Below are 13,557 nucleotides of genomic sequence, written 5' to 3'. Positions count from 1 at the left end.
TTTATTGAGACAGCCTGGAAAAATTTCTACAGTCTGAGAAGTATTCTAAAAGGTTAGACTCATAAGAATGCTGTTGCCATTTAGGCAGAAGATGTACCTAAAGGATTTTGTTAGTCCAGAAGTCTGTTTCCGGGAAACCAGGTTTCAAAAATAAGAACTTTGAGGGAGGTAAATAATTTTTATTTTAATTTTTTCTTTTATGAACAACTTTATTTTAGAAATTTACCTCAGAAAAGTTCCAGTGTACATAGCAGATTAGAAACCTTCATTATCTTTTCTTGTGTCAGGATCTCATTGAAATGATTATAAACTAATGACAAATGAAAATTAATTAGTCTTGGAAGACGAAGTGGAAGAGTACAGGGAGCAGCTAACAAGACTTCAAAAAATTTCTGAAACACAGAGAGCAGAGAGGAGGGTGGTAATTACTCCAGAGAAAGGATGAAGTTTTAACCTGAATGTCACAACCAGATTTATCACTGTGGAAAGGCTAACTTGTGTCCCCAAATCTTCACAAGTCTCACTACTTGGAAGTATCAGGTGTCTAGTAAGTTAGGGGAGAATGAGTCAGAAGACAGTTTCCCTCTACAGTGTGTACAAGTTTGTACAATTGTACAGGTTCTCTCTGGAAGTTTTTTGGAGCAGATAGTTGTTTTCCTCTCACAGGAAAGTGAGGTGTACTCTCCAGAGAAACTGAGCCTAAGAGGCCTGCACACAGGGACAGCATTTCTTTTACTGCAGATTTATTGAGGATGAATTGCCTGAGCCTTTGTTTATTTGGGAAAGTCTTTATCTTGCCTTCATTTCTGAAGGATAACTTTGCTGGGTAAAGTATTCTTTCTTGGCTGATTCTTTCTTTCCCATTTTCCCCGGTCTCAAAGATGTCTGATAACCTTCTGCGAGAAGGGGTTATTTCCATGAGAGAAATATATTTTCTCTTTCTGCTTTTACAATTCTCTCTTTGTCTTTGATTTTAAACAGTTTTATTATATGTGTTTTGGAGGAAATAATTTTGGATTGAAATTTTGGGGTGACCTATTAGCTTTATGAAATTTCATGCCCACATCTCTTCCCAGATTTGAGAACTTGTCAGTCATTATTTCTTTAAATAAGCCTTCTACCCCTTTTCCCTTCTCTTTTCCTTCTTGGACCCAATAATACATACATTTTTTCTGTTTTGTGGTGTCCCACATGTCCCATAAGCTTTCTTCATTTCTTTTTATTGTCTTTTCTTTTTACTCTGATTCTCTCTGATTCTTTCCTCTACTTGTTTCAGTCTGCTGTTGAAACTCTCTCTTGAATTCTTAAGTTCAGTCATTGTATCTTTCAGCTTCAAAATTGGTTTGTTTATTTTCAAGGTTTTCTATTTTAAAAAGTGTTTTGAATCTCTATATTTCTTAAAACAATATAGATCCATTAATGAGACATCAGCACTGAATACAAACCTGATATGTGTGTCCTTTTCTGAAGACAGATTTAAAGTACCTTCTTGTAACTAATTTGCTCATGTTTAATGTAGCGTAAACAAAAATGAGGTTAATGTAAGCATGTTTTGAAAAGAATTCAACTATAAGTAATAATCAAATGTTCCAACAAATCTCAAGTTTCTGTAAATGATCCACAAATATACTGCTCATTTGTGTATCTTAAGAAAATCATTTTTTAAAATACTTAATGTTTTCATTGAGTTAACATTGGTTTATACATTATATAAATTTTAACATTACTCTTGAAACTCTCTTTTGAATTCTTCAATTCAGTCGTTGTATTCTTCAGCTCTGAAATTTCTTTGATTCTTTTTTATGTTTTCTATCTCTGTCTTGAACATCTCATTTTGTTCTTTTATTGTTTCCACATATCATTAAATTGTTTATCTATGTTCTCTTGTAGCTCTCTGAGCATCAATAGAACAACTATTTATAATCTTTGTTTGGCAGTTCCTGGAACTCTATTTCTTTGAAGCCAGTTACTGAAGACTTACTGTAGTCCTTTAGTGGAGTCATTTTTCCCTGATTCTTCATGATCCCTGGATGCTTGCATAGGAGTGTGAACATTTGAAAAAGCAGTCACCTTTTCTGTTGTTTATGGACTGACTTTGGTAAGAGAGGAGTTTCACCTGTGGGTGGGGCATGCTGGAAAATGCTGTGACCCCAGGTCAAGCGGTGCTGTATGCAAAGTGTGGGAGCATGTGGCAGCAGTGAGGGCACAGGGGCGTGATGTCTTTCTGGCTCAGGCTGTATTAGTCCACAGCATTGACAGCTGTATGGACCTTGGTGGTCAAAGATGGAAGTCTGCAGTGGCTGCACTAGAGGCCAGGGACCTGTGCAAGCCTCAGTGGTGGCCAGAGCCAGCAGCATGCACAAACTGAGTTGCAGTTCCTATGTGTGTCATGGCCAAGTGCAGACACTCATATAGTCTGTAGGGACGAGGGTAGGCAGCAAGGGTCAGGCCAACTAAGGGCTCACTGGAAGTTGCAGGGCCCTGAATGTTGGCATGCCCTCCCATGGCTGCTCACTCTCCCCACTCCCAGGTGTGTGCAGTGTGGTGAAGGTTGGGGATGGGGATTAGGCTAAGGGTGTGCAGGTGCACAGCTAGAGGGGCTAGCTATAGGTGTGTATGGTGATGTAGGCCAGTGGCAGAAGACAGGGCCTGATTTGGACCCACAAATGGTTGCATCTGACTGCCAGCATGCTCTCTTGTGGCTCCACACTCTCCCACCAAGTGTGTGCACAGCAGTGAATTCTGGCAATGGGATTTGGGCTGGGGACTTGCAGGTGCTCAACTGGAGGGTTAGGTCCAAGTGTGCACCTAGCATGGGTGTCACCCGGGGGGTCTATATCAGTGTCTTGCACTCCCATGGCATCGGAAGCCTGAACTGGCTTCTGGAGTGGTTCTCAAACTCTAGATGGCATGGGTCAGAGAGTGTGGAGGGACTCCAGTAGCTGGCATCAGTGAATGTGAATACCTTGGGGCAAAAGCTGGTGTAAGCTGCAGGGGGTCCAAGGTGGCTGTGCTGGCTGTTGGTTTTATCAATGGTGAAATCTGCTGGGTTTGTCTCCTGAGCAGGTTACTGTGGATTATAATCACTCCTGCTGTGTGGCTGCTATTAGTGGTCCCTACTTTTATTCCTTGTTCTTAGCCATCCCTATACACCTCAGCTTTGCCAGTCTGGGTGGGGCGAGACTGAAGCTGGACATTTGCGCAGTGACCTGAAAAACTGGAGAAGCTCGTTGCTCACTTGCTCTTCCTTTCCTGGTAGGAGAACTCTTTCTAGCAGGGAAGTTCCCTCTTTGTACTGAACGATCCTGGCTTGAGGGGTGGGATCATTTTTAAGATGAACTTATGCCTATCCCCTACCCACCCACAAATTAGAATCCTTGGCAGGGTATTTAGAAGGTAGATTCTGTACTCAAATATTCCTAGGTATTTTTGTTAAACATTTTGATGGTCACCAAGAGCAGGAGGCAAGAGAATATATCTTGGATGAATACCTCAGTTTCTTTTTGAGTTCTGATTGAGAGTTTCAGGTAAAAGAATGCTGCTCCCTAAACTTTGATGTCTGTACCATCTAGGGTAAGACAGGTCATTACAAACTTTCACGACCTTTCAGCTATCTCATGTGTGTGTATAAGAAAGTGTTAAATTTAAAAGGAAATGTTTCCTACATTCAACATTAGGTTTAAAATTTCTTTAGACGTGGATGATTTAAAAAATCTTATATTTGAGGACACAAAGACCCTTCAACTAGCAGTTCTGATATTAACCCACTGTGTGACTATAGGCAGAGTTTTGCCTCTCTTAACCATTAATACATTGCTCTTAAAAGAAAGAAGTAAGGAATTTTGTTAGATGATTTCTAAGATCCATTCTAGCTCAATTATTTCTGTGTTTTCTTTCTTCTATGAAGAGTAACATGGCTCAACATATGAACCCCCAGAAATGTTGCATAAACAGAGCTAAGACGCAAGTTCCTCAGGCAAAGGGACTGCTCTGAAGACAGTGAGAGAGAGAGAGATAGAGAGAGGGAGAGAAAATATATATTGTTTCAATATCTGCTCTTCTTCCAAGACCAGAAATGTCAGGAGGCAGTGTACATCAGATATGGGATTGGACAGCTAATAGCTGCATTTCTCTGAAATCAAGTTCTTTGAGTCTTTGAATCCTGGCTTCCTGAAGTTTTACAGATCACAAAGGGACAAACTTTTCTGAACTCTCATTTTTATTTACCCATGGTGAAATTGTTGACTCTGTAACTGTTTAATTTTGAAGAAATTGTTTATTGCCATAGTGAGACTGCAAGATAGATAATAATTACCCAACACATGTTTGTGACATGTCATTGAATTGAATTACTTTCCAGTGTAGAGTTCACAAGTTATAAAATCAGAGTTGAAGTCTTCATCCCATCTTAGAAATGGAGACTTGTGGAGATTCGGGTGAATCCTTTCAGTTCTGATTCTCGTTTTCCTCATCTGTAAAATGGACAAAAAATGTCCATCTCATGGGCTCATTATGAGATTCAAACAATAAGATATTCACAAAGTGCTCCACAAACTTCACACATAAAAGAAATTATTCCTTTTGAATTAAGGAAAGCAATTTCTTTCCTTTTACAAAGCACTGTACAATTCTAGACACTTCATCTAAGATTCTAATAGTGGTTTTACAGAAGACTTCTTCAATTAGATTCTTTTATGTGGTATAAAGTGGCATTTTGATTTTATTACCTTTAGTGCTGGTCTAAATCTATTACATTCTTGTCTGTGGAATCTACACATGGTGATCTTTGCAGACTGAAGTATTTTTGATGTGGTTAGTTACCTATTCTCCACCCTCAGCTCTCACACCTGTTGACTTCTCATTAGCCTTGCTTCTCTGCTGCTACAGAAGCTATGGAGGGAAGCCCTTGTCTCTCAGGACCTCTTGGTTGACTTCCTCTAGATTAACTCTTCCTGCTGTGCGACTGAGCACTGTTCATCCCTGGCGGTGTAGCAGATTAAGCAACATTTGGGAGTCCTGTGCTGGGCTGTATATATGGCATGGCTGCTAAGATGGGGACTTCTTTCCCTCCATGCTGCTGTTGTATGGGAACTCATTCCTTCTTTTCTGAAATGATAATTGGCATATGTGATGTGTCAGATATCCTAGATTCCAGCCCTACTCTTTATTAACTGGCCAGGGGGATATCTGAATCTATCAAGGTAACTCAGCCTAAAAATTTCTATTACAAAGCATCTTTTGAAGATTCAGTGAGCCAACAGGGTGGAAAATATCTGGTATAGAAGAGCCTCTAAAGTATTTCTTCATTCATTCTTGTGGTGTTGGTTATATGTTTGTTGAATATTGATGTAGCAATATTATGAAATTAGGATACTGAAATATTCAAAACACACTTATTTTGGATAAGTTTGGATAACACTCATCCAAAATAAGTGTTATTGATATACTTGGTAGCAATGAAGAACCTTCTAGAACTGTTGTCCATACCACTTAACTTTGTCGTTTTCATCATTGTTATTTTGCACTTTTGAAACCCAGAATTTGTTTTTAGCCTTCATATTTATGGTTCATAGTGGTTATTGGGCAATATATTCAGGAGGTGCTTCTTTCAAATACCCATCCAATCTTTGCAGGAAATGAGAAATCATAGTCCCTCACCTGATGATTTTTATGACATGCTTAATAGACCTCATACTTTTATATGCCTTTAGCTGCATTGATCAAGATTTCTTTGTTTCATTTTGATTTTGCCCTACTAAAATGAAAGGTGTATTTTGTTCCAGGTGGCGTACTTTAAACTTTTAGTTAACAAATTTTGTATTTTAATTGTTTTGTATCTATCTATACAAAGATGATAATTAATATCAACAGCCTTACTATAATATAACACACACAGTTCTCAGACTGCCAACAAACCCCTTTATTCTATGTTTTACATATTTTTTGAAAACTTCTGGAATTTTAGTCCCTTTTCCTTTTAAAAGTAACAACAATTTCTTTAAGCTTTACTCCCACATTTTCCATCATTATTTAGACTCCAAATGTTTCACTTGTCTTTTGCCCATTATTCTTTTGGTATCCCACATTCTCCCTTCTCCTGGATATAGATTTATTTTGTTGAAATTTTCTCAAGTAATTATTTCCAAAATGGCTTCAAGATTATAAAATGTGTGACTGTTTACAGGCGCAAAAATGTCTGTACTTTGACCTTATTCTTGAACTCTAGTGTATCTTGCATAGAATAATAATTTTGAAAATCATTTCCTGTTGAACATTTGAAGATTTTACTCCACTAAGGTTTATCATTTATAAGCATTGTTTATGGGAAGCTTGATTCTAAACCGAGTCTCATTCTTCATAAATTCCTTTTCTTCTCTAAAACTTCTTAGTGTTTTGTTTTTGTTTTTCTTGGTGTTCTCTGGTTTCACAAGATTATGGGGTTGTTTTTTTGTTATTTAATTTTAATTTTACTTAGAACGTGGTGGATCCTTCAGATTTTTCATCTGTTTAGGAAAATTTTCTTCAATTTCCTTTGCTTCTTTTTACATTTGATTATTTTTTACTCTCTTCTAGAAAGTCCTATAATAAATCACTAGAACTATGGAACTATTTTGCATCCCGCTTAGCTTTGTTTATGGTTTTCATCGTTATTATTTTGTACTCTATTCTTGAGGAAACTCTTGTTTTCCCAATACCTTCTTGCTAACTAAGTCAAACTGCTGCTAAATACATGTTGTTACTAAGCATATCTGTTTATTTTAGAAAATATTTTTGCGATCATATTCTTAATTGGCAAGGGTTCTTTTTTCTAATAATTTATTCTTATGTGGCTAAATGTATCTGATGATACTATACTTACCTGAACATTTTTCTGTTTTCTCTAAGTTATCTTCTCCATGGATTAGTTTTCTGGTTTTTCTTTTTTAATTGGAAACTGAGCTAACAACTGTTGCCAAACCTCTTCTTTTTTCCCCCCTTCTTCTTCTCCCCAAAGCTCCCCAGTACATAGTTGTATATTCTAGTTGTGAGTGCCTCTGGTTGTGCTATGTGGTATGCCACCTCAGCATGGCCTGATGAGTGGGGTCACGTCCACACTCAGGATCTAAACTGGTGAAACCCTAGGCCACCGAAGCAGAGCATGTGAACTTGACCACTTGGCCATGGTGCTGTGTCCAGTTTTCTGATTTCTAATTTTTATATTTGTTATGTTGTTGAATTTCCTCAAATATTTTTTGAGTTTTGTTGATGTCTGTGAGTTTGTAGACACTTTTACATATTTATAGCATTGAATGCTCAAGCATCTTTCCTCACTCAAGTAAGAACAGGCAGTGTAGGGTCTGGTTATAGGACCCTCAGTGGAAATGGATGTGCAAGGAGAAGGATGAGTGATTGGACCAAGTGACTTTCCACTGTTGTGTTTGAGTGACTTCTTTCCTTGACTTGGTAGGTTCTTGTCTACTGTCTACTGCCTGTTGACCCTGCACACCCTTTGGGAGTAAGTGGTGTCAGAACTCCTGACATATAGAAAAGGGTTCTGCCAAGAGAGTTGGGATATATCCACTCCCCTGTAACAGCAAACCGGTGCCATATACTCATCTGTTTACCCTGCCTCCTCCTTACTGCCTCTGATTCTGATCTTTCCCTGGATTTTCTGGGAAAAGTCACTAAGAGAGAGCTTCTTGCATCTGCACATATGATGATGAATTCTGATACAAGAGACATTCTCTTTCATCATTTGTCAGGATCATGAATTCCATCTTTTTGAAAATCTGACATCTTTCATGAACACTATTAAAGCAAGGCCAACTCTGAAGAAGTGAGAGTTATTTTTCAGTTGGTTATTTAACTGAAAATTTAGAAGTTTATCAATACTATGGTGACTATCTGTTTAATGCACCTGTAGGCCAAAGTCCTCTAAAGATAAGACAATATTTATTCAAAGTTCAAAGACTTAGTGAAGTTTTGTAATCAGCTTGCATGTGGCATTTATAAAATCTGTGGATTCCAAGCTTTCCATTGCATTTATGCAAAGCACATCGATGGATCCCTTCATAGTCCTGGTGATTTGTCTTTCTTGTTTGATTCTTCTTTTTCTGTGGAATCAAAGCTATGTGAAAGGGAAGCTGCCACCTGGCCCCACTCCTCTGCCAATTGTTGGAAACATTTTACAGATAAATACCAAGAACATCAGCAAATCTCTAAGCAAGGTAAGTATGATTAATTTTCTTCCAACTGCTCCAAAAAAGTAAAGAAGACAGCTTTATATCTAAGTATTATATGGTCCCAGGTACCATGTTTTAAAGAAGTGGTTTTAAAGGGAAATGTCCACTGGAAACCCAGACATGATTTTTAAAAGTATCCAGCCAGAAGGCTGCCAGATGGAATGAGATCTATGAAATGGTTGTTGCCATTGCCAAAAGTAAGAATTCCCTGTCCGTATTGTGACTTGGGTTCCTTTCCCAGTAATTATTCCTTGGTGAACTTAATGCTAATGAAACAGCTTTCAATTAAAGAAATCTACTAATTCTCAGAGTCACAACACTAAAATTGTTCTAAAAACACATGTTGATTTGAAATTGAGGAAACAAGTAAAGGTTCAAGAAATTTCACAGTTTCCATTATAATTGCTCCATGAATGAGTGAAGAACTGCTCTACTCCTAGCCGTTTTTATAGCAATGGCTCTCTAACTCTTGAAGGAATTATCTAAACTCTATCTTCCCTGAGACAGCTAGTTACCAGAGCACTGTCCCTGGAAGATCCTTCCTGTGGTTTGGGCTTGGCAGTTGAAGAGATTATATCAGCATCCCAGCTCATCCTCTTGTTAACACAGAGCCTTGGGTAGTTTTAAAATCTCTTTGAGCTTTAATTCATATTTCTTAAAAATGTGAATAATAATAATTTTGCATAGGTTTCTTGAGTATACAATATACTCAACAAGTTATCGAATCCCTACTTTGAGATAATGACCCTAGGGTCTAAGGCTCTCTGTGTAATAGAGATTGGCAAGAGGCACAACCAAAGTCTCAGAGGAGGTTTTGTTGGGGCTTATGCTTAAGCACAAGAGAGACAGCACAGGGAAGAGGCTTTCTGGCTGGCTCTCTGACAGGAGCTATCCTGAGTCTTTCAGGGGTGAGGGGAGAAGACTGGTGTCATGATTCTCTGCCTCCAGAGACATTCTTCTTCCCTCTTTCTCGTGGCTTCTGCTGCACATGCCCCCTTGGGGTTTCAGTCCCTGCACCTGCCCAGTAGGTCTAACAAGGTGGAGCTGCTCACTATTGCTACCGCACGAAGGTCATATAGCTCTCTTCTCGATGTGCTGTACATATGTACATGCAGGAGTCAGGGTTGACTGCTTGGGCAAAGTTTTGCCGTTGGAAAGTAGCTTATCTCGACTCCAGAAATAGCTGGGCTGGGAGGTGCCAGATCTGGTGGCAAAGAGTGAGAGGCAGAGTGCCATCATTATTCTGTCTCATCCCCCTCCTGAGAAGTTTTACTCTCCTTCTTCTTTTTTTATTTTTGAGGAAGCTTATTCCTGAGCTAACATCCACTGCCAATTCTCTTCTTTTTTCTTGAGGAAGATTGTCCCTGAGCTAACATCGGTGCCCATTATCCTCTACTTTATATGTGAGATTCCTGCCACAGCATGGCTTGATAAGTGGTGCGTAGCCATGTTCCCAGGATCTGAACCAGTGAACCCCGGGCCATGGAAGCAGTATTTTCAAACTTAACCACTGTACCACCAGGCCGGCCCCACTCTCTCTTTATCTCTAGGGTAACGAGACTGGTGGTCTTGTCTTCTGGAGCTACTTCTTGCTGAGTAGGGGCATCAGTTGTTCCATCTCCTTGGAGCAGTCTCTTAGTCAGTTGTAGATGCAGGTGGGATTCCAAAGTTAGGCCTATATTGTGTAAGCAAGAACCAGATATTTAATAAGAAAACAGGTTAATAGTTGTAGAAAATTATAGACCCGTTTCTGAGCCCAGAGAGCAGCCAGTCAAAGGGTTTCTAGACGTCAGGCTTGAAGAATCTTTTTCTGTTTGAAATGTCTCTGATGATGTCATCAGGTATTCAGGTATCTTTCTGAGTGGCTTACACAGGAACAGACATGAATCTCTCTTAAGTTTATAACAAATTGTCTAGGTTCCATTTGCAAGTCCTCAGGAAAAAGGGGAGGATCAGTTTTCAGTTATTCCAATTGAAGATGATGGAGAAAATTGAAAACATTATTTTGGAGATTTGTTGCCAGATATTTCAGGAGACTAGAACTCAGGATCCTGTCCAGTTAATAGATACAAAACAACAATCTCAAGGACAATTATCAGAAATAGAGACTAATTTCCAAGGATGTATTATAGTTTCTACTGCAACATAATTTTTCTCTCTAAAATCACCCTCATTTTTACCAAAGATAGCCAATTAAGACTCATTGGTTGGCCAAACTGGTTTAGTTTCAATCAAACTGGCCCTATTATTTACATAAGTTCAGCAAAAATAACAATTGATTATATAGGCTCTTTGAAATCTGCTTTGCTTCAACTTTTTATAAGGAATCTCAGATTGAACTTTAAAAGCCTCTGGAGGCCAGGAAAACCAAGCCAATGTCTTGTCATCAGAGTCTGCCTCCTATACCTATACATTTGGGTGGATTACTCTCTTTTCTTGAGGTACTCCCCAATATCCTTAGAATTCTTGTACCTGGCAGTAAATAACCTTGTTTACTCATGCGGTAATGTTTCTGGGAATCCTGTGAGCAAGATACCAGGCCAATGTTTCCAGGTGTTTCTTTTCCATAAGGTCAACCTTTATTCCTCAAAAACTATTTTGTCATTTCTGAGTCTGCATGTTTCTCTCATATATGATGTTACATTCAAAGCTTTGGTAATATAGGCAATGTTTCCAATTGGGCCCTGTTTTAAGGAGAAGAGATTCTTTTTGAACTTACGCAAATAAGTGTATTGGCATGAAAACAATACTCATTCATTAAAAGATTCCAAATTCTGGAGGGATCTGGTAGGGAGAAAAAAGATAAATATTTCAAATCTGCTTACAAAGCTATAATTTTACCAAATTGCTATAAGTCATAATTAGCTTTAGGAAAAGAGAAGATTTCCTTAAATCCTTAGAAAACAAAAAGTCAGAAAATCATCACTATTTCAAACAGAAATTCATAGAAATTATAACCATCTTCACCAATTACTTCAATCCTGTGTAATTGATTCTTCATCTTAATCTTCTGTTGGCAGTTTTATGAAGTCATCAGTTTCTTTGTTAGAGTTCTGTCGTTTCTTACCCAGTTCAGTTTTATGATCTGAAAGTTTATGAGAAGCCTATATTCTATAGTAAGTGTCACATACCTTTCCACACATCTCTCTGAAGATGAAAAATATTGGGAAAGCTTCAGAGTAAAACAGCAACAAAAGACCCAAAAGGGCAATTGACAAAGAAACTTGGCTATTTCTGTGAAACGCAACACTTCAAGAAGATAATGGAAATATGGGTGACAAGCAGGACAGATCAGAATTTTAGGAATGTTTATAACTCTTTTTAAAACCCCAACATATCAATAACATTTACTTACATAATATTGTAGGTCCTTATGAAACAATGCTCAGTTATCCTTTTAACCATGGTGACAATTAAAGATTTTCAGACCATTGCCGAAATTTAAATAGCAGTAACAAAAACCTTAGCACCTGTGATTAACGACATGATAAAAGCAATACAGGAAATTAATTTTGATAAAACCTAAAATCCCTACCCTTCTGGTGGGTTACTCAAAGACAAAAATCTTTCAAAATCTGTTTATCAAGAGAAGACTAAAAGTTCAAGAAAATTATCCTTTTAAGAGAGAGAAAATCAAATTATAATTTTGTGCCAGGTTACTTTTGACATTAAAACTCATTCACTTAACTAGATTTACTTCAATCTTAACCAACTTGACCATGCATAAAGCCCTTTTTAGGGTTCCTCATCCAAAAACCTTGTATGACTTTCTTTTCACATTTAGAATTTGTCCCAGGCCTTCTTTTATCCCTTCTATTACCTTAGGCCAAATTTATCTTTCTTAACAAAACAGACAAGAATATTTCCACTCTTTTTACCTTCTTCATTGAAAACATACCTCTTACTTTCCTTGAATACAAAGATGTTTTTCTTATTAGTTTTTAATAGCTTTAAGCACATATATCAATTAGAAATCTTAACCCTGATAGATCTTGGTTTTCAGTGAAAACTAAGAAGTAGGCAACTATGAACTATCTTTTACATTAGCATTCCAAACACTTCTCATAATTTCTAGAAACATATTACTTCCCAGTCCAACCTTTTCATAAAATACAAGACTTTTACTAACAGACCCAAAGATCTTTTTTTTTAAGATTTTATTTTTTCCTTTTTCTCCCCAAAGTCCCCCAGTACATAGTTGTATATTCTTCGTTGTGGGTCCTTCTAGTTGTGGCATGTGGGACGCTGCCTCAGCGTGGTCTGATGAGCAGTGCCATGTCCGTGCCCAGGATTCAAACCAACGAAACACTGGGCCACCTGCAGTGGAGCGCGCGAACTTAACCGCTCGGCCACAGGGCCAGCCCCCCAAAGATCTTTTAATGTCTTTGTAAGAAGAAATAAAAGTAGATAAACTTGGATATGTTTAGTGATAATGTTTCAGTACTTATATTATGTGAAAAACGACCCAGATACTCACTGAATTTTTATCATTTAGTTTCACCTAGCAAAACTTCAAATTTTCAAGTTCAAGAAATTTTGGAAGTTATATTAAATATACATGCCTTAACACATAAAAAGTTCACCCAATACTTTTATCTTTTTCACATCTATTTAGTTTACTCTTTCCCAATACTTATTTAGTTTGCCTATAAAACATCATGAGATGTTAGTCAAAATTAGCTATCATTTTAAGTTATTTTTGCTAACCTGTTTCATAATAGAGATAACATCAGCTTATTTGACCAATAAATGTACGATAAAGGCTTCATGTCTGCAACATATTCAATGCTGATGACTCAGAAGACATGTTCATTTTAATCAAACTAACAATCTTAAATAAGCTTTCAGTTACAGAGATTAATTTATATCATGTTAACATGAAAGACATTTGTGTTAATTTCTAATACATTTGGAAATAATGTATATAAGTGATTAAGCCAGTTGAATAGAGCTCTTCAGAAATTATACCTTCTGGAGGTAAAATATCACATGTATAATATTTTAACATATAGACACATATGGCATACATATTGACAGACACACCCAGAGACTCCACAGCTCTTGTTTTCAAATTACTGTCATGAATCAGGTAGAGTAATACAGGGCTCCCTAGTTATGAATTTGAATTTTGTTTTAAGCCTTTTTACTAGTATTTGTGGAGAAGACACTCAAGTTGCTAGATTTTTGGTGAGGGTGCTCTTATGGCCAATTTTCCTTTCTTTTTCCTTTTTTTCCCTTCAGTCCTAGGAATTAGTGATGGGCTAGATAGTCCCCAGAGGGCTTGCAATCTCTTTGAGATGAGGGAAATGGGTGGAACCTGAATTCTGTCTGTCTC

At 37.6% G+C, this 13,557-nt stretch overlaps 1 protein-coding gene across 2 annotated transcripts in view; it reads left to right on the top strand.

Moving 5' to 3' along the window:
- LOC124236360 (cytochrome P450 2C21-like) overlaps window positions 1-13,557 on the top strand; it is a 66,488-nt gene that overhangs the window by 25,921 nt on the left and 27,010 nt on the right. The window contains exon 5 of one of the 2 annotated variants that reach the window (XM_046655318.1): window positions 8,108-8,207. In XM_046655318.1, the coding sequence (XP_046511274.1) occupies window positions 8,108-8,207 (100 nt within the window). Of the gene's footprint in view, window positions 1-8,024; window positions 8,208-13,557 lie in introns of those variants that run through there. The other variant, XM_046655317.1, reaches the window with a different exon arrangement.

This window comes from Equus quagga, chromosome 2 (genome assembly GCF_021613505.1).
Source record: "Equus quagga isolate Etosha38 chromosome 2, UCLA_HA_Equagga_1.0, whole genome shotgun sequence".
Lineage (NCBI taxonomy): Eukaryota > Metazoa > Chordata > Mammalia > Perissodactyla > Equidae > Equus > Equus quagga.
The sequence above is the reverse complement of the archived record's forward strand: the minus strand, read 5'-3'. Positions and strand labels throughout refer to the sequence as shown.